The following is a 23,268-nucleotide window of genomic DNA, read 5'->3' as shown; positions in this document are numbered from 1 at the left end:
TCCCTCTCTCTCTGCTCCCTCACTCTCTCCTCTCTCTCTTTTCCTTTTGCGCTTGCACGCGGCCGGAAGAGGGGGGGGGGAACGGGGAAAGGGAAGAATGAGGAAGAAGTCCGCTGTGCTGCGCGCCGCCTCGTCCCAACAAATGCGGGTTTGCTGATGAAGCGCCGCTCCGGTCATCCGATCATACAGGTCGCGCTGCATGGAAACGAGGAGTAGGCAACGGCAGAGAACAACAACAGCAACAAAATCCCCCCCCCCCCCCCCCCCAAAAAAAAAGAGAGAAGAAGCTGTCAGTGCATGGGAATCCGGACACCTCTCCCTCTCTTTTGTGCGTCTCGGTCGGTGGATACGCCGCCTTGGCTGGCGTATAAGAGCTCCCTGCGTCTCCATTACCATTCCCCACTACGGGCTTACCTCCACTACTCCTCCTCCTCTTCCTCCTTGTCCTGCTACTATTACTAGTAGAGCTATAGACCGGCTTTTACTACTGACTGTCTCGTGGACACACTCTGGAGAAAAAGGTGGGTTTCTAGTTTTCTAGGTTACGTTTTCAGCGGGGGGTTACAGATGTTGAAGGCTGGAGAGGGGGTCTGTGCTTGTATTTCGCCGCATTGTCTGGTGAAAGCAAGTTCTTTTTATTTATTTTAGTTGGAGGGAGGGAGGGAGGTGGAGGGAATGGGATGCTAAGGGGGACGGTGTCGCCTCATGGAGCCCCCCCGGGGTTGGAGACTTGAGAGCGCCACGCGTCGGAAGGGTTTTTTGGATGCGATGTTGAGACGATGTTTGCCCTCAGCTCATCCTCCCGCAGCGCGCTGTCCACACTGCGCTGTGACTGAGATTCATAGGCATGATTCACAAATCACTGGGTGCGGTGGAAGGGCTTTGTAATTTTTGTTTTTTTTCATTAAAATGAGCAACCGGTTTAAGGATCCGGAGGCTGCTTTCTTTCTCTTCAGGGTCTGGAATTCTTTTCTTTTTTTTTTTGCCTTTCACCCCCCCCCCCCCTCCTCCTCCCCACCCTCCTCCCCCTGCTATCCGCTCCCTTCCACATGTTTAAACCCGACCTGCCTCGCTTATTTCTAGAGGGATCGTAATTACGGATGCAGAGCACGTTCCGGTTTCCACGTTCCACCCGTTTTACAGGCGTTCATTGTGGAAGTTGAAGGGGGCAAACATGCGCAACCGGGGCTCCATTTCCCCTCAGAGATAGTAAAACCGAGCAGAGAGTTGAATGATCCAGTCGCCTTTTAACGCTTATTGGAGAACCACATTTGCGCAATTCTGCACGTCTCCATCCTTATACAGCGCCGCTGGGGCTGATGGAGCACTTTTTTTTTTTTTGCACATCAGTGCAGAGCAGGTTGGGTAGAAATGTGAACCCTTGTTGAGTTTGAATGGGCTTTAACAATCAGCGTTGTTTCTGAATCAGAACCGGATCCGTTGGGTTCTCAAGTCTTAAACGTGGACTTTGAGGACAAACCGTATTTTACTTTGAAGGTTGCTGAGTTCTAAAAGATGAGACAGCAGCAGAGCCTCACACATCAGCTACTGTGAACCTGGCACGTATCAGAACGCAGCGGCTTGTCGTTCTCCTGACGTGACACTCCAAAGACGCGCTTGGCACATCAGCCAGGTACCATCAAGGCTTTCTGGGCAATCTTTTTCCAGCTGACTTCAGTCGGCTTCTTTATGGGCAGACACAGAGGGACTGTAGCTCATCCGCTGTGCAGGCTGTATGAAATATTTATCTACGACAATGAAAAACTGAAACGCAGCCAGAGGTCTTTACCGCCTCCTTTACCTTCCAGCAGTGGTGCAGTTGGTTATTGATGGGACAGGAGAGATTGTGCGGTGCAGCGGCGAGGCTTCGTTTGTAGGGCATCGCAATAAAACCCGCTTCAGATTAACATCAGTGATGTGTTTTTACAGTAAAAAACCGTTTTTATCCATGTCTGACGCGGGATGGAGGTTCCATCTCAGCGGGTCTGGGATCGATCAGATATCAGGCCGGTTATGGATACTACGCACACGCGCGCGCACACACACACACACACACACACACACACACACACACACACACACCACACGCGCGCGCACAGCTTTGCAGACATGAAGCTGCTCCAGTGCAACAACTGCAGGGTCACTATGTAGTAAATAAGTCAGAGGAAGGAAAAAGGCTCCGGACGCCACAGTGCGCAATGCAACAGCATCATCACTGCTGACTATGTGCTACTGAAAGTCCAATTACAGATTCGTTCTTTTTCTTTGTTGGTTCTTTTTGGAACATTAATGGAAGTGTCACTATTTGATTAGTGTCGTTGTTCCGCCTGGGTTGTTATGGGGTCATGTTAAAAATGTTTTGTTTTTTTAGGGTTCCACCTTTTTAATATACGACGTGACCTTGTTAAATTCATATCACTCACTAATTATTCATTCAGGAAAATGTCATTTACTTTGCATATACGAGAGTCAGACTGAACAACAGCACGTTATCCCCCGTTGTGAAGCTAAAACATAACACGTAATGAATAAATTAGTAGGCTACTTTTTATTTCAACAATTGGATCCGTTCAGACAGATTTTATGTTCCCGCATAGAATACAAAGCCGTTCTGCTTCTCTCTGTGAAATGGACCCGGTTCACTCCGGTTGACAGTAAACAGGCTTCTTCCATGACGAGGACGGGTCAGGTAACGCTTCTGATAATGTCAAGGGAGACATGGAGGGAACATGCATAACGGGTTGCTGATCAGCCAATCCTATTGAAGGTACTGCAGGTTCTCTAATCCACTCAACCACCATTCTTTCATTTTTCAAATACATTTTCACAATTTTCTTTATATTAAAAGGACAGATACATTATCAAAATAAAAGTGATTGTAATGAGCCATAAGTAGCCTCCTGTGTGAAGCCCTGAGGGAGAGTTCATCTATTAGAAATCAATACGCAGATCGATGGCTTCTCTGCAAACCAGTCACCAGGTCACCTGTAGTTCCTCTGATTGGTTGATATGTGCGCCTCCACTGTCAATCGAGTCCTCACGTTAATACGGGAGTGTACTGTTTTATTACAGTGTGCGTCAACTGTTGTCAGTTCAGTACAGAAGTACAACCGATCAACCTGTCCTCACACAAAAGTTTGTATGATATCTCACGGAAAGCTATTTTTTCATTTTTCGTGCTTTTTACCGCGAATGTACAGCAACGCGAGGGATCAGTGCGTCTGCACAAACCCTAGTTAGGGTTAGAAGAAGATCGTGGTTTGGGTTAAAATATGTTTGTTACGTAAAATAAGAACGTTTCTTATGTAAAATAACAGCTTGTTACATAAAATAACGACTTTTCTGACACAGCTGACGTCGGTTCACGACAAAAGTTGCGTAACAAAAGTGATGTAAAATAAGTCAACGTTGACTCACGTCACACACGGGACACAAACAGGTTCTCCTGGCTGAAAATCCTGTCTGGTCCAACCACCCCGACCTCTTCCCTACATGGAAGCCCCACATATTCACGATTTAGTAGATGAATGAGAACAACCAGCAACAGCTAATACAGTAACATAAACAAGATGTATATATTGTACATGATGGATATGTGTAATGGGGAAACAAACCGCTAACCCCGTCGGACTGACACATAATGTCAGCGCTGTTAAAGGCACGATTTAAATCACAGAAACGTAAATATATCATTGTCATGTTAATCTTAGTAAAAGCATTGTCAACAGCCTTGATTGACCAGTATAACTGCATTTCATGCTGCGCACTGCTGGGCTGGAAGTATGCGCTAATTCTGGAAAACAGCAGCGGTAGATTAATACTTGTAGGATGACACGGAGGCTACCAAACGTCTTCAACAAGGCTTTTAAAAAAAACTAAAATAATCATGTCCCACTTTTAACAAGCATGTGAATAACTGGATTTTCGTGTTTCTCGTAGTCGGCGGTTGAACAGAGCAGTCAGGCACAACCCCCCACCCATACGGTAATGGGCTCAGTGATACAATATGGATGAATCCAAACAAGGTTACATGCTACGCATAGAGTAGTGTAGCGTAGTAGGATGAAAACGTGAGTACAGAGTAATCAAGTCAAATATAAATAGCATATGTCTCAGAGTGCCTCTTTCTTTTGCGCTTTAGTTTAAGGGAAACACTGACGCTTGTTGTTCTTTGAAAAGACTTATAGGAGCTGTTCAGACAACAGTGAAGTATTATCATTGTTGAAATAGCACGTTAGCAAACAGTTACACCAGCATCCAGCTGGTGACAGTGCAACATTAGCATTCCAACACATTTAAATCCAATGTTCAGTCTTCTTGCTCTGTTTTGGTCGCCACCAACTCCTGAAGGAAACGACTGGGTGGCTGAATCCCACGTTTTGCTTACAAGCTCCGCTCAAACTCTGTCTGTCAGCAGTCTTGTGTCTATAGTGAGTTTATCAGATAGTATCATTGTCTTACTGCTGAGGACAGCTGCCTCCTCGTGCTGAAAAATGCGGTGAAATGCCAAAACAATGAGCTGAAAGATGATAAACGGGTTTGTTGTCGTTTGACCCATTGACGATATAGAAGTATTGATTAGCGCTTGTTCAGTGTTTGACGCACTGATGCACCCTTTAGTGTCTGTATGCAGGCTGTTCTCATCCAGCATTCGTAGAATGTCTACCAAAAAGTTATTCCACATGAACCAGGAAGTGTAAAGAACGCTGAAGCACACACACGGTCGTACACACCATGATCTTTCAGCCAACAAACCGCTTAACCAGCATATAACTTCAGTAAGCACTTCCGTGATTATTTTGGTCCAAACGACGACCTTTTCATCAACCTAACTAAGTAGTTTCGTTGCTTAAACCTAACTGAGCTGTTTCCTGTGAAGACTAAAGTTTATTTTGAAAAGACTGCATGCATGTAACGAGAGGAAATTGAGACGTGTTGCTGGAAAACGCACAGAAAAAACGAGAAGTAACTTTTCATAAAATATCATATGAAGCACTTCATAGGGAGTCCATGCATGGAGGAGGTTGTGGATGGTTGGTACAAACACAGGACTTTCACCAAGGAGACCGCTGCTTGTGTCCCGTAGTCAAGCTCCACTTTTTAACCTCTTTTGTTATGTGACTTACGTACTTCACTCACGCCAAGTACATAAGTTACATAACAAATCACCATCTCATGCTAAACCCTAACCAAGCAGCTTCTTTGCCTAACCCTAACAAAGTAAACCTAAAACCTAAATTAACCTACGGTGGAAGTTTATTTTGAAAAGTCACTATGCGTTTTAACGCTTAGAAACGGACACGTCCATAACTGATGCTAGAAGTGAACGGAGAGCCTCGTAGTTTGAAGAGTGTTGCCACTGACCAAGTGTCGCTATTCAACGTGTTGGTTGTTAAGGTTTTGTAAAAAGCTGGAAAAAGGACACGGAGTTCTCTGGAGGCTTCGGCACTGTGCCAGTGTCATATAACATGTTGAATGCTGAGAAAAATACCATTCATACTAATTATACCAGCCTCCCCTAGAAGGAGGGTTGTTCATTTGAGGATGATTGCTCGCCTTTGGCTTCTTCTCCCATCAATAAAAGGAGCACTGGCGATAACAGGGAGTGATTTATTCCACTTTTGAGTTTTCTAATGATTTTTTTACTTCTACATCCAGTTCGGTTTTTTCACCGTTACTCTCCCCCTCGTCACATCCCGGTGAGACGGACGTGGAGATAACGTCGATGCGTAGGCAGAGTGACAGTAGGACATTGTGTAGCCCTGAGCGGTACAGTACCAGTCTGAACGGTTCCTCCGGTCCAAGTGTAATAATAGGACAAGGCATCTTGGCTCCAGGATTGGCCGCAAGGCAGAGCCAGGCTAAAAGAGCTCAACGTCCCTCTAATGACGGTAAACGCAGACCATTAATCTTCAGTTGTTTGCAGGGGCTAGTGTGTGTGTGTGTGTGTGTGTGTGTGTGTGTGTGTGTGTACATATTTGGTCCTGCTTTCACTCGAACACTACAGTGGGACATCCCTTTTATTTTATTATGGCGGTTAGACTAACTCCTCCAGCCCAGTATCATGTCATGTTGTGAAATCCATTGGTTTCGTGTACGAATTTTTGGAGATTCTTTGTTTTCGCTCTGGATGAAAATAATAGAAAGTCAATTAGGAGCCTTGTTCGTTTTGGACACACAAATGAAATGCATCCATGTGACTAAACAACAGTCAGGGCAAGTTAAATGCTTCATTATATCCAAAGAGATTTGTTTTTGGTGGACAAGTTCAACAAACGGGACTTACAACCAGAAGACCCGACGGTCGACACCACGTTGTTTTGCGGTCGTGGTGTTGTTGCCTAAACCGTCCGTTGTTGTTTTAAGCCCAACCATGATGTTTGTTCCTAACCTAACTAAGTTGTTTAGTTCCCTGAACCACCTTTCGTTTTTAGCGTAACGATATCCAAAAAAAAACCTGCCATGAGACTGTGTTGAATCTTTTCTATCACTCTGTCTCTTCCTCTCTTTCTCTTTTCCTCCAGACGTCTCACTCCTGTCATTACATCCCTCTCCTTCAGTCTTTCTCTTTACATCCTTCTCTCTGTCCTTTCTAGTAACTTTTTAATATTTCTTTTTCACTCATTGTTTTTGAATTAGTTTCTCTTGCCCTGTGGCGATGATAATGCATCTTGTACAGGCTGCCTCTTCTTCTGCTGCAACACACGGGTTTATTTTTATACCTACTCGTCTTTATATCGTTTCACCACTACATCACTTCTGATAACTGTGGTTTCGCTTCACGATTCAGTCTCTGAACATCAGCGGTTTATGCAGAAAGTGGGTTCATGTCCTACATGTCCTCGCCTGTCTTCCTCTTTCTGTCCTTTCTCTGTTTCTTATTGGTTCAATCAGCTGCCTTGTTCGCACCTTTGGGTGCCGCCTTCAGAGGCTCCAGAGGAATGACAGTATTGGGGCAGAGAGGGAACAGCTTGCCTCAGCGCAGCACACGGTTGTGGTTTTCTTAACTTTATATTGTGCTTTTGTTTCTTGCCTCTGGGGAAGATTCAGAGGTCCAGAGTGTGTTTCTGCTTCTTCCTTCTGAAAATGTTTTGGCTCGTTTCGCGTCGTGTTTCTCCTGAAATGGAGCCGTGTTTTTGAGGTCATAACACAATGGGGAAATCATGGGGGGGGGTCTTCTGAAACCCTGAAGTACAAAATCCAAAATAAAAGCCCCGGTTCAGCAGCTAAGCCTCTGTAGTGTTAGTAGCAGAGTCATAAACATGCAGCCTTCAGTGATGTGCTGATACCAGGGCTTCAGTATTTCCCAGGCGGCAACTTTCGGTTCTGCCTGCATTCTCTCTAGTGTCCACCAGGGGGCGACTCCTCTGATTGTATAGAAGTCTAGTCTAAAATGACTCTACTTCTCTCTTGATTTATTCCCTCAGTAAACATTGTAAACATGAGTTTATGGTCTCAATCTCTAGTTTCAAGTCTTCTTCAATACAGCATGATGTTCATTTAGTACATTATGGTCCATTTAGAGTCAAACAGACCATAAAGCAGGGTATGCTTTAGGGGGCGGGGCTACACAGTGATTGACAGGTCTCTCTATCAGAGACGTAAACAGCATCTCTACATCACTCCTCCTCCGTCCAAATATGGTCACTTCCTGTTCACTGGTTGCGGGAAGAAGAAACAACATGGCGACGGCCGTAATCCAAGATTGGGAGCAAAATCTCTGAACTGGAGGCTTTAAACCGCCAGTCCACAAAACAAATAGGCGACGTCACCATGACTACGTCCACGTCTTGTATCCGGTCTGTGGTTTTTCATTCATAAAATAGCCGGTGATGGTTCTTGTGCAGAGAGAGAACTACTGCACTCAGTCACTCCTGCAGGATACATTTTTTTAGTCGTGTTTAATTCAAACAGAACTACAAACAGAACAGGCAGTGATCTCGAGTCATCTGTAGTGAAATCTCCTGGTGAAGTGTAAAGCAGTCAGGATTGTTTAAATCATCAAAGTCTGTGAGAGGAAACAGAGCGCTGACTCTGTTAATATCTGAGTGGTAAAAAAAAAGGAAAGAAGGAAGTCATCAACCAGCTGGGAAATAAAAAATAGCCCTTTTGGAAGGCACTGCAACCTCCGTGGTTTAGTGTGAGGACTGTGGCAGCTCCCATGGCTTTGTCATCCTTTACGTTGTTTATCCGGTTCAGGGTCACTGGCCCATCAGAGCGGCGCCAATAAAGCGAATCAACTTTGATTATCGTTTGATTGCCGAGGAAAACATGAGGATAATGAGCAATAAAGGCTGTGAGAATTGAAATGCTTCTCCGTGATGTCGTATAATGGTCTCCTAAGCATCAGTGCACTTCTAGAGAGGGACATGTTATAACCGCACAGTGCCCAGAGTTTAATATCTTACACATTAGATGCTAAACTACCATTCGTGCAGATTATGCACACTGAATATGACGCTATATGTTTGTAAGTGAGCTTTAGAGGTTCTGGTAGGCATCCTGCTTCCAGTCTTTATGCTAAGCTAAGCTAACAAGTGCTTGGCTGCAGCCTCATATGCAATGGACAAATATGAGAGTGGTGTCAATATTCTCATCTAACTTTCAGCAAGAAAGCCAATAAGTGTATTTCATTTCACTGTTCCTTTAAGACGTTTCTTTAAACTTTTTACATGCAATATCTTAAGTTATGCAGCATATTCCCTGTATGAAATAACTTGAAGGTTGCCTCCTGTGGCGTACATTTTCATATTAGCTGCTGGTCGGGGGGAGCTGACGCACAGAGACCTAAACTTAAAGCGTGAGGTATAAATTGCCTCTGACCCGTGGTGAATCTTATTAGACTCCACCTGGTGGCCCGTCTCTCTTTAATGACTGTCTCCTTTTTAATGTGCTTCTCTTTTTGATATGAAGACGTGCAGGTGTTGATCATGAGTCACAGCGAGGATGACAGTGAGAGCGGTTATGCATCATCTTTTCATTTAATTAGGATGTCATATTTTTACACACATTACCCTGTTAATGATTTGATTTATTTGTACTGTCCTACACTTTAAATATCACATTTACTATAATATATTGGTTTCGTGTACAGAGACAAGAATTGACGAATGAAAATAATGCCAACGGAAAGTGAATTAGGATCCTTATTTGTGGTGGAGACATGAATGAAATGCATCCGTTTGACTAAGCAAGAGTCAGAGCAAGTAACGTACTTTATGATGTCCAATAAGACGACTATTGGTGGACCTGAGTGGAGGTGGACAAGTCCAACAAACAGGACTTTCAACCAGAAGACCGGTGGTCGACACCACGTTGTGGTTTTATGGTTGTGGTTTAGTTGCCTAAACCTAACTGTTGGTTTAGTTGCCTAAGCCTAACTGTTGGTTTAGTTGCCTAAACCTAACTGTTGGTTTAGTTCCCTAAACCTAACTGTTGGTTTAGTTGCCTAAACCTGACTGTTGGTTTAGTTGCCTAAACCTAACTGTTGGTTTAGTTGTCTAAACCTAACTGTTGGTTTTGTTGTCTAAACCTAACTGTTGGTTTAGTTGCCTAAACCTAACTGTTGGTTTTGTTGCCTAAACCTAACTGTTGGTTTAGTTGCCTAAGCCTAACTGTTGGTTTAGTTGCCTAAACCTAACTGTTGGTTTAGTTGTCTAAACCTAACTGTTGGTTTAGTTGCCTAAACCTAACTGTTGGTTTAGTTCCCTAAACCTAACTGTTGGTTTAGTTGCCTAAACATGACTGTTGGTTTAGTTGCCTAAACCTAACTGTTGGTTTAGTTGTCTAAACCTAAGTGTTGGTTTTGTTGTCTAAACCTAACTGTTGGTTTTGTTGCCTAAACCTAACTGTTGGTTTTGTTGCCTAAACCTAACTGTTGGTTTAGTTGCCTAAACCTAACTGTTGGTTTAGTTGTCTAAACCTAACTGTTGGTTTAGTTGCCTAAACCTAACTGTTGGTTTAGTTGTCTAAACCTAACTGTTGGTTTGGTTGCCTAAACCTAACTGTTGGTTTTGTTGCCTAAACCTAACTGTTGGTTTTGTTGTCTAAACCTAACTGTTGGTTTCGTTGTCTAAACCTAACTGTTGGTTTAGTTGTCTAAACCTAACTGTTGGTTTTGTTGCCTAAACCTAACTGTTGGTTTAGTTGTCTAAACCTAACTGTTGGTTTTGTTGCCTAAACCTAACTGTTGGTTTAGTTGTCTAAACCTAACTTTCGTTTTTTAACGTAACGTCGTCCTGAAAAAAACTGACAATCTCTGTACACAAAACCAATCGAGGTCATTTTGTGACTATTTCACTGCCGTGAGACCGTGTTGCAGGTTGAGCACCGGTGCAGAGAAGAAACGAAAAAAACACGGTATTCTATAGAGAGCAGCTGACATATAGAGAGCATGCTCTTTAGCCATCAGCCTTTAAAAAAAAAAATGACATCCTTAAGTGAAAAGCACCAAATGCCAAAGCACATTGAATTATTGATCACTTTGAAATGCCCCACACAGCCCCGAGTGGACACACAAGGACGCAAAGAGCCTCTGGATCGCATTAGCCGGGAGGACTATGTTTGGTTGCGAGTGTACTCGATTCAAGTTTAATTAAATAGATGTGTAATTTTATTTTGGAATTGATTTTCTTGACTTTAGTGCAGAAAAGCTCTCACGCCACAGCTGAACCCAGTCGGCACGCAGTCAAACCCAACACGCTGACTCAACCCAGATATTAAAAATGAAGACACCATATTTAGACTTACTACGCATCACACACTAACTGATTTATGCAGCAAGTAGCCGTCATCAACATTAAGCACTGCACACACACACACACACACACACACACACACACGCATATATCTGTGTGTGTAATACATTGAATGAACATTCACTCATTCACTACATCACTGTGTAGCTCATTTAGCCTTAAATAGTGCGCAGGCTATTTGTCTCCAGGGCCTCGCTGCATGTGCGGTAAGGGTGATTCATAAGAAGAGTACTGATGTAAATATTGATGCTGGCTAAATTGTGCTGCTTCGGCATTGTAAGAGTGTGAACAATTAATTATCGGGAAATAGATGTTGGCATGCTGGAAAGCGGGAGAAGCTGGTTTGAGGAGAGTTCTGAGCTGATCTTTGTTTCGGGTCTCCGCTCTTCTTATCGATCCCTGATTTAAAAGGATTACTACTTGTGTGTGTGTGTGTGTGTGTGTGTGTGTGTGTGTGTGTGTGTGTGTGTGTGTGTGTGTGTGCAGCACTACTTTCACTAAAAGGTCTACAGGGTGGTAAAAGTGCGTTCTTGGGTGACTGTCTGCACAGATGTGTCTTTGCATTGTGAGCGAAGACGTCATGCGTGTGGGCAGCCTGTTCTCATACAGCGTTAGCAGCTATATGGAAATAAATGCGCTGTAATTTGCAGATATCCCACGATACCTTTCACCCAGGAGACCCCCTGTTTGTGAACCGTGTGAACCGAGAAGTCATCGTTGGTTTATTTTGTCACACTTCTGTAGTTATTTTAACTCAAACCAGGAACCTTTTCCTGAACCTAACGCAGTATTTCACCATCTTTCCAAACCGTAATGACTTTTGTTGCCTCAACCCAACTAAGTTGCTTCCTGTGAAGACGGAAGTTTATTTTGAAAAGACCGTATTCACGTCATGAGCAGAATAGTATTTTTTTTTTTGTAAGATATCATAGGAACTCTTGTAACAGGATACGTTGGTGTTGGCCAGACAGATAGACAGATATAGATGATATGATTGTGAGTTCTTTCAAAAACAACATCCTTTTTTTTTTTTTATCCCCAAAGCAATCACATTGGGAATTATCTGCAACGCATTCTCAAGATTGACACTCTCACTGCCCCTGAACAATTCAAGACAATGGTCTCAAGGCACTTCAATCCATTTCACTGGGTATTGACCTCCTTTTGTTTCAATTTGTTTCAACGTTAATCAGTATTTCTCATCATCACTGAAAATGACGGAGAACCTCAGTGATTTTGCGAGGGTCAAATAAAGGTTCAAAAATCAAATGAGTTGGTAATTCCACCAGTTCATCGTTGAAGAGACACCCATCACAGACTTTTTGTGAAGGGATGTAACGATAACTTGATGAATTCATTGACTGCCACATAGATTGAGAGATTAATAAAAGTTTGTGGTAATCCTCAAGGCCATTGTTTGTTTCCTCATTCCTCATTTTTTTCCTTCAGCTTTTCTTATCTCGCTTTCCGGTTTTAAAAATAATGTATTTGGAGCACAAAATCACCTTCAAAGTGACGTCTGTGTGGCTCCGGAGCGCTCCTGTTCACAGCGAGCTAGTAAGAGTTGTTGACAGAAGTCAGCGTTATCAGAGACACACACTCGTGGCCGGCTCGCTGGAGGAACAGCAGGGTTTGACTGCAGCAGGAATGTGGCAGCGAGATTCAGAAGCTGCTCCACGGAAATCTATAGCGCCGAGCAGAAGTTTATCTTCGGCGTGGTTATTTGAACTTGCTGCCCCTCAAGCAGCTAAGCAAACAACTGACCTGAAACATGTGTTTTTTTTTTTTGGTTTTTTTTTTGTGTGTGTTTGGTGTTGTGGTTCTTAATGCCTCAAAGTGAGCAGCCGCACCGCTCAGAATTCTGCAGAGGTGACGTTAGTCTTTTTAAGACAGATGCAGATTTGACCTTTCACTGCTTGTTTACAGGAAGTCAAACAAATACAGAAGCCAAAAGCGTTACACACACACACACACACACACACTGCCTCTAAACAACGCTGTTTTTCTTTTTACTGCAACACAGAATCATGTCGCCTGTTACAACTGAAATCCATTACTTTTTTACTGTGCATGATGAGGTATTTAAATGATATTGTGAAGTCATATCTGCCGTTAAACCCAAATGCCTGCCGTATATTCGGGTTAAATATGTGTCATCCTAAATCTTCAATTCAAATTTAAAGTGAAAGGGAATCAAACCTAAACCCTTTTATCCAAACATGTCACTGCTTTGAACAGCTGGTCTAATCTGACTCCTCCTCTGTTCTCTCTAAAGGTTCAGCATCCTCATTGATCGTCACCTCCCGGTACCGGTTTCGGACGTCGACATGGGTCGCTGGGATCACTCCTCCCTCCGGTCCCCTGCCCTGAGGCTAGCAGTCCTCACGGTGATCCTCCTCCTCGAGCTCCACCCCTCGCTGGCCGGCGCTCCCCCTGAGCAGAGCTTGGGTAGCTCCGTTTCCGCCGTGTCCACCAATAAAACTGAATGCAGCAAGCCCGAGGCGTGCGCAAAGGGGGTGGTCCTGCCCATTTGGGAGCCCCAAAACCCGTCGTTCGGTGACAAAGTGGCCCGGGCGACGGTTTACTTCGTGGCTCTGGTCTACATGTTCCTGGGCGTGTCGATCATCGCGGACCGGTTCATGGCATCGATAGAGGTCATCACGTCGCAGGAAAAGGAGATCACCATCAAGAAACCCAACGGGGAAACCACCACCACCACCGTCCGGATCTGGAACGAGACCGTCTCCAATCTCACCCTCATGGCTCTGGGCTCTTCGGCTCCCGAGATCCTGCTGTCGGTCATAGAGGTAATAGGTCACGGGTTCCACGCCGGCACACTGGGCCCCTCCACCATCGTGGGCTCCGCGGCCTTCAACATGTTCGTCATCATCGGGCTCTGCGTGTACGTCGTGCCGGACGGCGAGACGAGGAAGGTCAAGCACCTCCGCGTCTTCTTCGTCACGGCCACCTGGAGCATCTTCGCCTACATCTGGCTCTACCTGATCCTGTCCGTGATCTCGCCCGGCGTCGTGCAGGTGTGGGAGGGGCTGCTCACCTTCTTCTTCTTCCCCATCTGTGTGCTGTTCGCCTGGGTGGCCGACCGCCGCCTGCTGTTCTACAAGTACGTGTACAAGCGCTACCGCACCGGCAAGCAGCGCGGCATGATCATCGAGACCGAGGGAGACCGCCCACTTCCATCCAAGGTACGCTCAGAGGAATTAATACTACTACTACTACTACCACTACTACTTTATTTTAGTATTACTGCTACAGCGCAGCTTCCCACAGCTGCTGGAATATTTATAGGATTAAATATCCACACGATGATAAAAGCTTCCTACAACACTGATCTTTACAACTTGGGTATTAATATTTTTTGGGGGGGTTTAGCGTTGCATTCATCAAACCAGTTGCTGAGATCTAGGAATGCAGTGAAGTCACGGTTTGCTGCGCTGTGAGGGATGATTATATCCTCATTACCGGTTTACTCACTTTCAGTTTCACCTCCAAATGCATTTGTTCAGATAATGTGACTGAACTGTTTTCTCAACGCAGTCTCACGTGAAATAGTCTACCGAAATACCTGTGTGGTTTTGTGTTCTTCGGACCAACGTTAGGTTAAACACAAAAAGGTAGATTAAGGTAAAAGAGCTTAGGTTAGATTTAGGAAAGACTACATGATTGGGCTTAAAATAGCTCCATACAGGTCGGTTTAGGAAAACTGTCACAAACAGTTTGGTTTAGGCGACGAAACCACAACCTTAAAATCCATAACGTGATTTCGAACACGTTGTGTTGTTCTGGTACTAAAGCCTTTTTTAGTATGTTCATTTGAGCTGAATCTAACCTGTTTATAATAATTTACTTCAAAAAGCAGGTGGTTCCTTTCAATGGTAAATAGTTTGTAGACAAAGCAAAGTTCTACTTTTCTTATCCCCAACAGATATCACTCGATATGACGACAATAACAAAAAGTCGTATCTAAGTTTGGCATGCGTAAAAAATAAGTCCTCCATTAGTGTGTAACAAATATCGGGCCCGTTCCAAAGGCCCAGTCAGTGAAGAGCCGCCCGGTTAATTAAGCCGTCGTGAAGCAAATGTTGGAGAAAACAAAGGTAAGCAGATAAGGTGCTCTACTGAAGGCGGAAGTGAGTTCATGAGAGACGTGTGTCTGAACCAATTATCTGCTTTACTGACTGGACGTCTGCCAGAGTAAACTCTATCCGTGAAGAATATTACTGCAAACGCACACGGATAGTTTAGTACTGTCTGTTTTTCATTTCCTGTTGTGATTACTATCTGCTGCTTTGTGTGATGTCCCGTGCATCTAATTACATTTTCAGTATTGTGGCATACGGCACATTCACGTAGAGCCTGGTGATGCAGTTTCTCTCATTTAATCATTAAGAGCCAGTGCTCCGTTAGTACATGAAGAGCACTTTCATCTCAACTTCTGGTTAACAGAAATCACTGAATCAAACCCAAAAAGCTGAGGGGAAGGCCTCATAATTTCAACGTTTTAAATTGCCATCGTGCTTAGAGAGCTAAACGACATTTTCATCAATAAAACTGTAAAAGGGCTTTCAATGAATACGAGAACAAGCCCTTCACTCTGAGAGAAACAAATGGCGGCCGTATTGTTGACATAATTAAAGCTCCTTCTGGTATCTCTTTATTTATTCTGCAGGCTGGTCTCATCCACCATTCGTAGCAATACCTACGAAAAAACAATGAGCCGTAATTCGTAGATGTGCCACAAATATTTTTCGTGGGACAAACGGCGATCTTTCAGCTGTATGAAGATAAATTGTTTATTGTACTAAACCAGAGAACTTATGATATGACACATAAACATAAACTATGTCTTACCTTTGGTTGCATGGCTGTTAAGAGGCCATACTTGGTACACACACACACACACACACACACACACACACACACACACACACAGTTGTCGATAAACCTCCGTTATGGCACCAGAAATGGGTTTTCCCTTGAGATTTGACATCAAATCAATGGCACTGATTACAATTCTCTCTTTTCCGTTACAAGGTGGACATCGAGATGGATGGGAAGATGCTGAACTCTCACGGCGTTGACTTCCTGGACGGTCCGCTGGGTTTGGATATCGATGAGAAGGATCTGGATGAGGAGGAGACCCGGAGAGACATGGCCAAGATCCTGAAGGAGCTCAAGCAGAAACACCCTGACAAGGAGGTGAGTCGACCTCACGTAGAGAGCAGAACCACCGCTGCTCCTGTCGGGGTTTTCTTTTTCCCCTCAGCGTTGTTTTCTTTTGTAGGAAATGAACTGACAAAAAATAAGCAGCAACAGATGACGCACTTTTCTATTTGCTTCCATTACGGTGATTATAGTGATGAATGCAGCTGAGGTCTCATCTCAATCTCTCAAATGAATCTGATAATGATACGTTTAAAAAAAAAAAGAGAGAGAAAATTGCAAAGGAAACAGAGCAGGCATTAAATCCACAGTTAAACTCCAGTCGGTTCATATTCCATTCACTTCAAAGTATGATAAAGGTAGAGACAATGTGTCTTAGTTTCATTGCTGTCGACTGTAAATGAAGACACTCAGGGTCATTGAAGTAATGCCTGCCTACAGAAATGAAGAAATACTGCCTGAAACACAGAAATAATACTGCCTTAAATAAAGAAATTAATATATACTGTCAAGAAATAAATATATACTGCCTTGAATAGAGAAATACTGGCTTAAATAAATATATACTGCCTTAAAAAAAGAAATACTGCCTCAAATAAATACATAAATAAATACTGCCTTAAATAAATAAATACTGCCTTAAATAAATAAATAAATAACTATATACTGCCTTAAATAAAGAAATTAATATATACCGCCTTAAATAAAGAAATAAAGAAATACTGCCTTAAATAAAGAAATGAATATATACTGCCTTAAATAAAGAAATAAATAATAAAAAATGCCTGATAATATCTCAAAGATAACCCTAACCCTGGAGTGAAATCTAGAATGAATGCCCGAGAAATCTTCCTTTTTTTTCTCTGACCATTGTCTGTTTGCAGACCTCTTTATTTGAAAAAAAATTAAAAATCAAACATGGCGTTCCACTCATTGCCCCTCCTGTTGTGTGCAAAAGGTTTAACAATTGAACTCATAATGGAAGCATCAAGACAAGCAGCTGAAATACTAATCCGTCTTACATGCATGAGAAGCTGCTACAATAGGTTTTTACGCTTCTGCCCTCGTCCGTCTTTGGATTAACAATGAGGCTGATTAACCTGTCGTCAAAAACAAACATTTCCCTCAGTCCTATTTTCACATGAGGCGCTTTGGCGTTGCAGTTACTCGTCTTATTCTGTGTCGAACCTTAGGCGACTACAATAATGGTTGCTGTGGACTTGACCTGCAGCACATCTGTAGCTGATACAAGCTGGATTTCCTCACTACACCCTCATTGGGACCTAGGTGTTGATGCTGGTGCCCCCATTATGCTGGCTGACCAAATAGTGAAGGAGAGGATACAGACTACTTTTGATGCCTCTTTGTCTTTAGTGGAATATGCACGGTGTCCCCCCTCTAGGAAGACGTGAGATCATTAGCTCGCCTCATAAAGACTCTGAAACATACCGAACCATTTTACAGTTTGCAAACAGTGATGGAGGATAAGATACGTGTGCAAAAGCAGTTCTGCAACGGAAGCAACGTATTAGCTTGTCGAGCTATGGAAGAACATTAACCACCAAAGATGGAGAATGCAACTAAAACAAAGTGGCTTTCCGTCACGAACAGTCCGGTGGTCGCCAACACGTGTAACAGCTCGCAGCCAAAGATGACGAGCAACAGGTGTTCCAGTTTAACCAGCGACCGTGTTAACTGGTGACTCGTAGTGACGGCAGCTGTCGTGAAAACACCAACAGAACATGTCGGCGTCCTCGTTAAAGCCTTCCATCGGTTTTAAATACAGACTCATCTGTGTTTGTTACCGACCTCAAAACATTCACGTTTGTTACTACGAGCAACCACGGACGCACTCGTCACCAGTGAACACGGTCACTGGTTAAACTGAAACACCTGTTGGTCGTGATTCTGTCTGTTCTGTAGAGTTTGAGTTGATTCTGACAACCGGACACGAAACGACCAGACATTTAGATGCTGGAAACAGTTTTAATTCCATATTTAAAGCTTCTGGATGGCTGGAGCAAAGCGACACTTCTGTTGACAACACACACATAATTAATTACATATTATTTGTAAGATCGCTGTTCTTTGAGCGTTTCTGACGTTGGATTCGCCCACATGACACAGCAGTACTTATTTATCCAGACAAGCTTCATGAATCTCTGTGATTCAGCCGGACAAGTTCAACCACATTCTCTTAAACAAGTTGTCATAGACGACATTTTTTCCCACGCTACTAGATACGACACCAACAGCCTGAGGGTCCAGTCTGGATGTGAATGCGGACCAATGTTTTAGAACAGCTGCCGTGTTGAAAACCTTTTCCTACTGTATTCATGCGCTTTCTTGTTTCGTCCGACCAGGTGGAACAACTCATTGAGCTTGCCAACTACCAAGTCCTGAGCCAGCAGCAGAAGAGCCGCGCTTTCTACCGCTGCCAGGCCACCCGGCTGATGACGGGCGCCGGCAACATCCTGAAGAAACATGCCGCCGATCAGGCGCGAAAGGCCGTCAGCATGCACGAGGTTCGCTCTGATGTCGGCGACAACGACCCCGTCTCCAAGATCTTCTTTGAGCCCTGCTCTTACCAGTGCCTCGAGAACTGCGGCACGGTGGCGGTGAACGTGATGCGGCGCGGCGGCGACTTGGGCAAAACGATTTCTGTGGACTACCGGACGGAAGACGGAACGGCCAACGCCGGCTCGGACTACGAGTTCACAGAGGGCATGGTGGTCTTCAAGGCCGGTGAGACAATGAAGGAGATCCGCGTGGGGATCATCGACGACGACATCTTTGAAGAGGACGAGAACTTCCTGATCCACCTCTCCAATGTGAAAGTGCTGACGTCCGAAGGCGAGGAGCCCGAAGACGGCGAGTCGGCCAATCACGTGGACTCGATGGCGTGTCTCGGCTTACCCTCCACGGCGACCGTCACCATCTTTGACGACGACCACGCCGGCATCTTTACGTTTGAGGAGCCCGTTTTCCACGTCAGCGAGAGCGTCGGCACCATGGAGGTGAAGGTGCTGAGAACGTCGGGGGCTCGCGGCGTGGTCATGCTGCCGTACAAGACGGTGGAGGGGACGGCGCGAGGCAGCGGAGAGGACTTCGAGGACGTTCACGGCATCCTGGAATTTCAGAACGACGAGATCTTGTGAGTAACTCACCCGTTTTAAGTGTTAATTTTATTCGAGCAGATATTTATCTGTCACGATCTGCTTGATTTCAAATTTTTTCACGCTACGTGTCGGTGTGATGCTGCAAATGTTGCTGCTGATGATGTGAGAAAGTGGAGGTGTGAGTGTGATGTGGTGGTCACGATGAGCGGCGAGGCGGACTGCTAATCGAGGACCAAATCAACAAAACCCCCACCCTTTTTCTTTTACCTGTCTCTACTTTCTACTCATTCGTTCTCTACTTTTATCCTCATCTGTCTGTTTTAATTATTTTTGCTTTGGATTCTGTTGTGCTGCTGTTTTAGTCTTTTGTGGGTTTAATTCAGATCCACTCTTTGTTGTTGTGCAGTCAGAACAATGGCTGAAGCTTGTGAGCCCGCAGGAGCCAAGAAGTTGAGTTCTTTGTTGGACGGCTGACGGTTTGAATGTCGGGACGTGGAAATAATTGAACAATTGAAGTGTTGAGGTTTCCTCAAGTGAGGCACTTCAGGGAAAACTTAGAGGGGCTGGATGCTGCAAACGGTACAAGAATTCAGCAAGCAGCAGGGATTCAGGGCAACGCTAAGAAGGAGCTATCTATCGCTCAACTTAATTTGGATACACAAAGAAGAAGAAGAAATGCCAGCTGCCCTTTTTAGATTGCTTTCTACTGCGTGAGAACATCCCAGAGCAACCACTCACGCAGCCAGCTAGAGGCTTTTACTTGTGTCATCTTGTTTTGTGTGAAAAGAACTTAAAGTTTAATTTAAGGATCCCTGCCGTGAAATGCCGCAGCCACAGTTCAAAGCTCTTCTTAGCCCAGACGCAGTGGACTCGTTATCTGGCGGTGTCTCGCGGTGAAGTCCGCGATTGCTGTTGGACCACATCCCGGGAGGCCTTTTACCACAGCGGTGATTTAGAAGGTGACGATACTCTTCATCCTGACCTACTCACAGTTGAGGGAATTAGATCCAGCTATCAGCCAAATGTTTGCGCACTGCCGACATCTTCGGCTTGAAACCCCAAAGTAACTCCAAAGTCCTCGGTTCTGTTGTTCTTTAAAACATTTTATGTTGATAACGTCTTCTGTGAATACATGTCTCTGTGTGTGGACAGCAGCTGGTACTGTGATACGCTGACTCATTAGCTGACTCACACGGTGACAGTAGAACCGATGGGAACTGGTTCTAGAAAACAGCATACGGGAAATGCCGATATTGTGATTAAAAAGTTTTAATTGCGTTGATGGTAAATTCAAGCTACGGCTTTAATGAATATCTTATTGTGATTATTTTTGACTGACGTTGAAACTGTTCAATGAAAAACATATTAAATTGATAATGGTGTGATTTTTGCGTGGATCTGTACCAAACAGCAACATTTTCCAATTAAAATCATATTTTTTGGAACACATTAAATAAATATTACGCCTCTTGCAATTTGAAAAGTGCAGTTTGGCATATTGCGATATTGATCAAATTTCAATTAGTCGTGCAAATCTACATCAACCTCAGAGTATCATGATGTTGCTCACAGGCCCTGTTATAATTGCATTTTAATATTTGTTTATTACAAACAAGATGGTGTGTGATGATAAGGAGTCTTTGGCGTTTAGGCTCTACTGGGAGATTTGTAACCGAGGGGCGTCCGCCCCAGTCCAGATACTGGTGGTGTCGGCTGATGAAGCTGATGAAGCTGATGAAGCTGCAAAGACTGGGCGGAGATGGGGAGTTTCAGGGTAACACTGATCATGATTGACAGCAGCAAACAATGACAACAAGGAAACCATGAAATAAACTACAGGTCTGAAACGTGCAATGGACTGAAGTTATGCTCGAGGTTTCGATCCTTCTTTGCAAAAATGTGTTCTTCTTATTGTTTCCTGTTGTCAATAGCAACACATTTCTGTTGCTCATAGTCGTCTTTACACCACTAGTGAGACATTGTCTTTGATTTCCTCCGATGACGATGACCGTTTCATATGGATTTCTGTTGTCTTTGTGACTGCTGCTGATTACACTTAATACGCTCTCCATACGTTCCCACAATGCAAAGTGAAATTGCTGTTTTTCACAAAACACTCAACATGGTGCAACATGATTGTTTTCTGTTAGAAGGCTGGAGATGGGGGGGGGGGGGGCTGATGGCCTCCCTCTCTTTCTCATACAGCAGGGTGGCCGTGTTCTCCATGCCAACACAAATGACTGTTTGCAGTAGAGACTTCTCGCCGGCGCCTCGTCCTGTTTGGGCCTGTAGAGTTAGAATACAATAAGCTGCACAGCTTCCAGCAGTGCGGCCGCTTGACTGTCTGGGCCTCTTGCTAGTTTATGGAGTTGTCAGCAGACTTTGACCGTTTGGATCCTTCATTGTCACAGAATGTTGGCTAAATTAATATCTTTTGGACGGATGATTGACTTTTGCCTTCTTGGGAGGCTTGAGGTTAAGATCTGCTGCTGCTGTGGGCCTGTGGCTGATTGAGATACTCCATGTGATATGGGACGATATTAAAAATTCACTCGACCTGCCAGTTGGTTCAGACATGCGGTGGGGAGGAGATGTAGAGCTCTGTCTGGTTTTTAGCTGGCAGCCATCAGTTGTTGGTTGCAGCCGTTTGCCTTGGAAACCAAAAGTTTGCTTACAGCGCTCGTCTGGAAATGTTCCGATTGTTTGTGAGGACGGGGGGTTGTAATGACACAAAACAAAGTGTGCTGTCACGATGAATGGATGGGGGAGATGCTGTCTTAGTAACAGTGAAACTCTCTCTCGGTTTTTCTTCTGTTTTTGGTCCGATTTGAAGCAGATGTCTGCAGGGCTGGCTCCTTCAGCATGTGGCCGACTGCATAGTTTCCATAGCTTGTTGCTCTTACAGCCAGGACTAAGTGGGTTTTAATAACACTTTGTCCAAATCAAATGATGGACTGTCCTTCCGGTTATCATGGTAGCTCACTGTCTGTGTATGTGTGTGTGTGTGTGTGTGTGTGTGTGTGTGTGTGTGTGTGTGTTTCCTAGGGGAAAGACCCAGAGGTGGAGCAGAATGACTGCAAACTATAGCACTCGTCTCTGAAGTGGAACATGTAGGAAGAGGCCATTTTGTAACCAAAACCAGAACCAGAAAATCAGTTTGACTCCCACACGGTGTCCTTCAACAGTCGCCAGGGACTAATGTTGGCGTTAGTATCTCTGCAAACCACAGATGCATTGAATGCTGGAGTCTTTTTTTTTTTGCATCATCATGATAATGATTATTTAGTCCTCTCTGGACGGGTGGGAGTGGGGATGGTTGGGGCAAACACAACGCAGGACTTTCACCCAGGAGATGGCTGTTCATGTTCGCTATGAAACATGAAGTAAATGTTGATGCTTTTTACGTAACGTCAGAAAGTCCACTCAGGGCGGTGGATTATTTATTTACTTTAGTTACGTTCCGTTGTCGCGTTCCGCTGTCGCGTTCCGTTGTCGCGTTCCATTGACGCGTTCCGTTGCCGCGTTCCGATGCCGTGTTCCGTTGTCACTTTACGTTGTCGCGTTGCCTAAACCGGGTCTTCAACTTTTTTCAGTCCAAGGACCCCCGTTTGAAAATTAGTGATGGCCTATTAGTACCACTGCTATGCATAAACACACCTGTTATCTTGCACACAATACTGAACTATTAAAATAATGGACAGATTCATGTTTGGGAAAAAACAAACAAAATAACAAACAAATTGTCCAATCAACCAAAATTTTCGCGGACCTCCTGCAGTACCTCCGTGGACCCCCTAGAGGTTGTGGACCCCTTGTTGAAGACCTCTGGTTTACAACGTTAATCACGTGGCATTGTGCGTTCCTGCCAGTGTGATACGAGGCTGATATGAAACGGCGTTTTTGTTCAGAATTGTCGACATTAATGGTATCCGTGGTTTTCAGAAACGTACAATGAAACTCAATCTCGATATGATCTTTAATAGTTCAAAACGGTTGCTGTTAATAGTAATAGTACAGTAGCCTAATGAGCGATATCAAAGGACAATGGTGGTATTTTCTCTTTTTCAAATACTTTGTCTTTTCTCACCTTTTAATGTCACGCTCGTTGAAAGCAGCTGCTGCAGACATGGAGGCCGTGAACGTGTCGGTTCTGTTGACGGAAACTCAGCTCAGTAAACAACCGCACAACATTTAGCGAAGAACCGTCACTC

General features: G+C 44.3%; 1 protein-coding gene across 1 annotated transcript in view; it reads left to right on the top strand.

The window, feature by feature from the left end:
• Positions 1-258: 258 nt before the first annotated feature.
• The window catches only part of slc8a1b (solute carrier family 8 member 1b), a 128,395-nt gene continuing 105,385 nt past the window's right edge, over positions 259-23,268 (top strand). Inside the window, exons 1-4 of the mRNA XM_068731845.1 lie at positions 259-521; positions 13,033-13,960; positions 15,810-15,974; positions 18,302-19,092. Of these exons, the coding sequence (XP_068587946.1) occupies positions 13,085-13,960; positions 15,810-15,974; positions 18,302-19,092 (1,832 nt within the window). The 5' untranslated portion in view covers positions 259-521; positions 13,033-13,084. The remainder of the gene's footprint in view (positions 522-13,032; positions 13,961-15,809; positions 15,975-18,301; positions 19,093-23,268) is intronic.

The sequence above is a fragment of the Cebidichthys violaceus genome, unplaced genomic scaffold, assembly GCF_023349555.1.
Source record: "Cebidichthys violaceus isolate CVI_PGR_0920_01 unplaced genomic scaffold, fCebVio1.0.p SCAF_54, whole genome shotgun sequence".
Classification (NCBI taxonomy): Eukaryota; Metazoa; Chordata; class Actinopteri; order Perciformes; family Stichaeidae; genus Cebidichthys; species Cebidichthys violaceus.
This window is presented reverse-complemented; position numbering and strand designations above follow the sequence as displayed.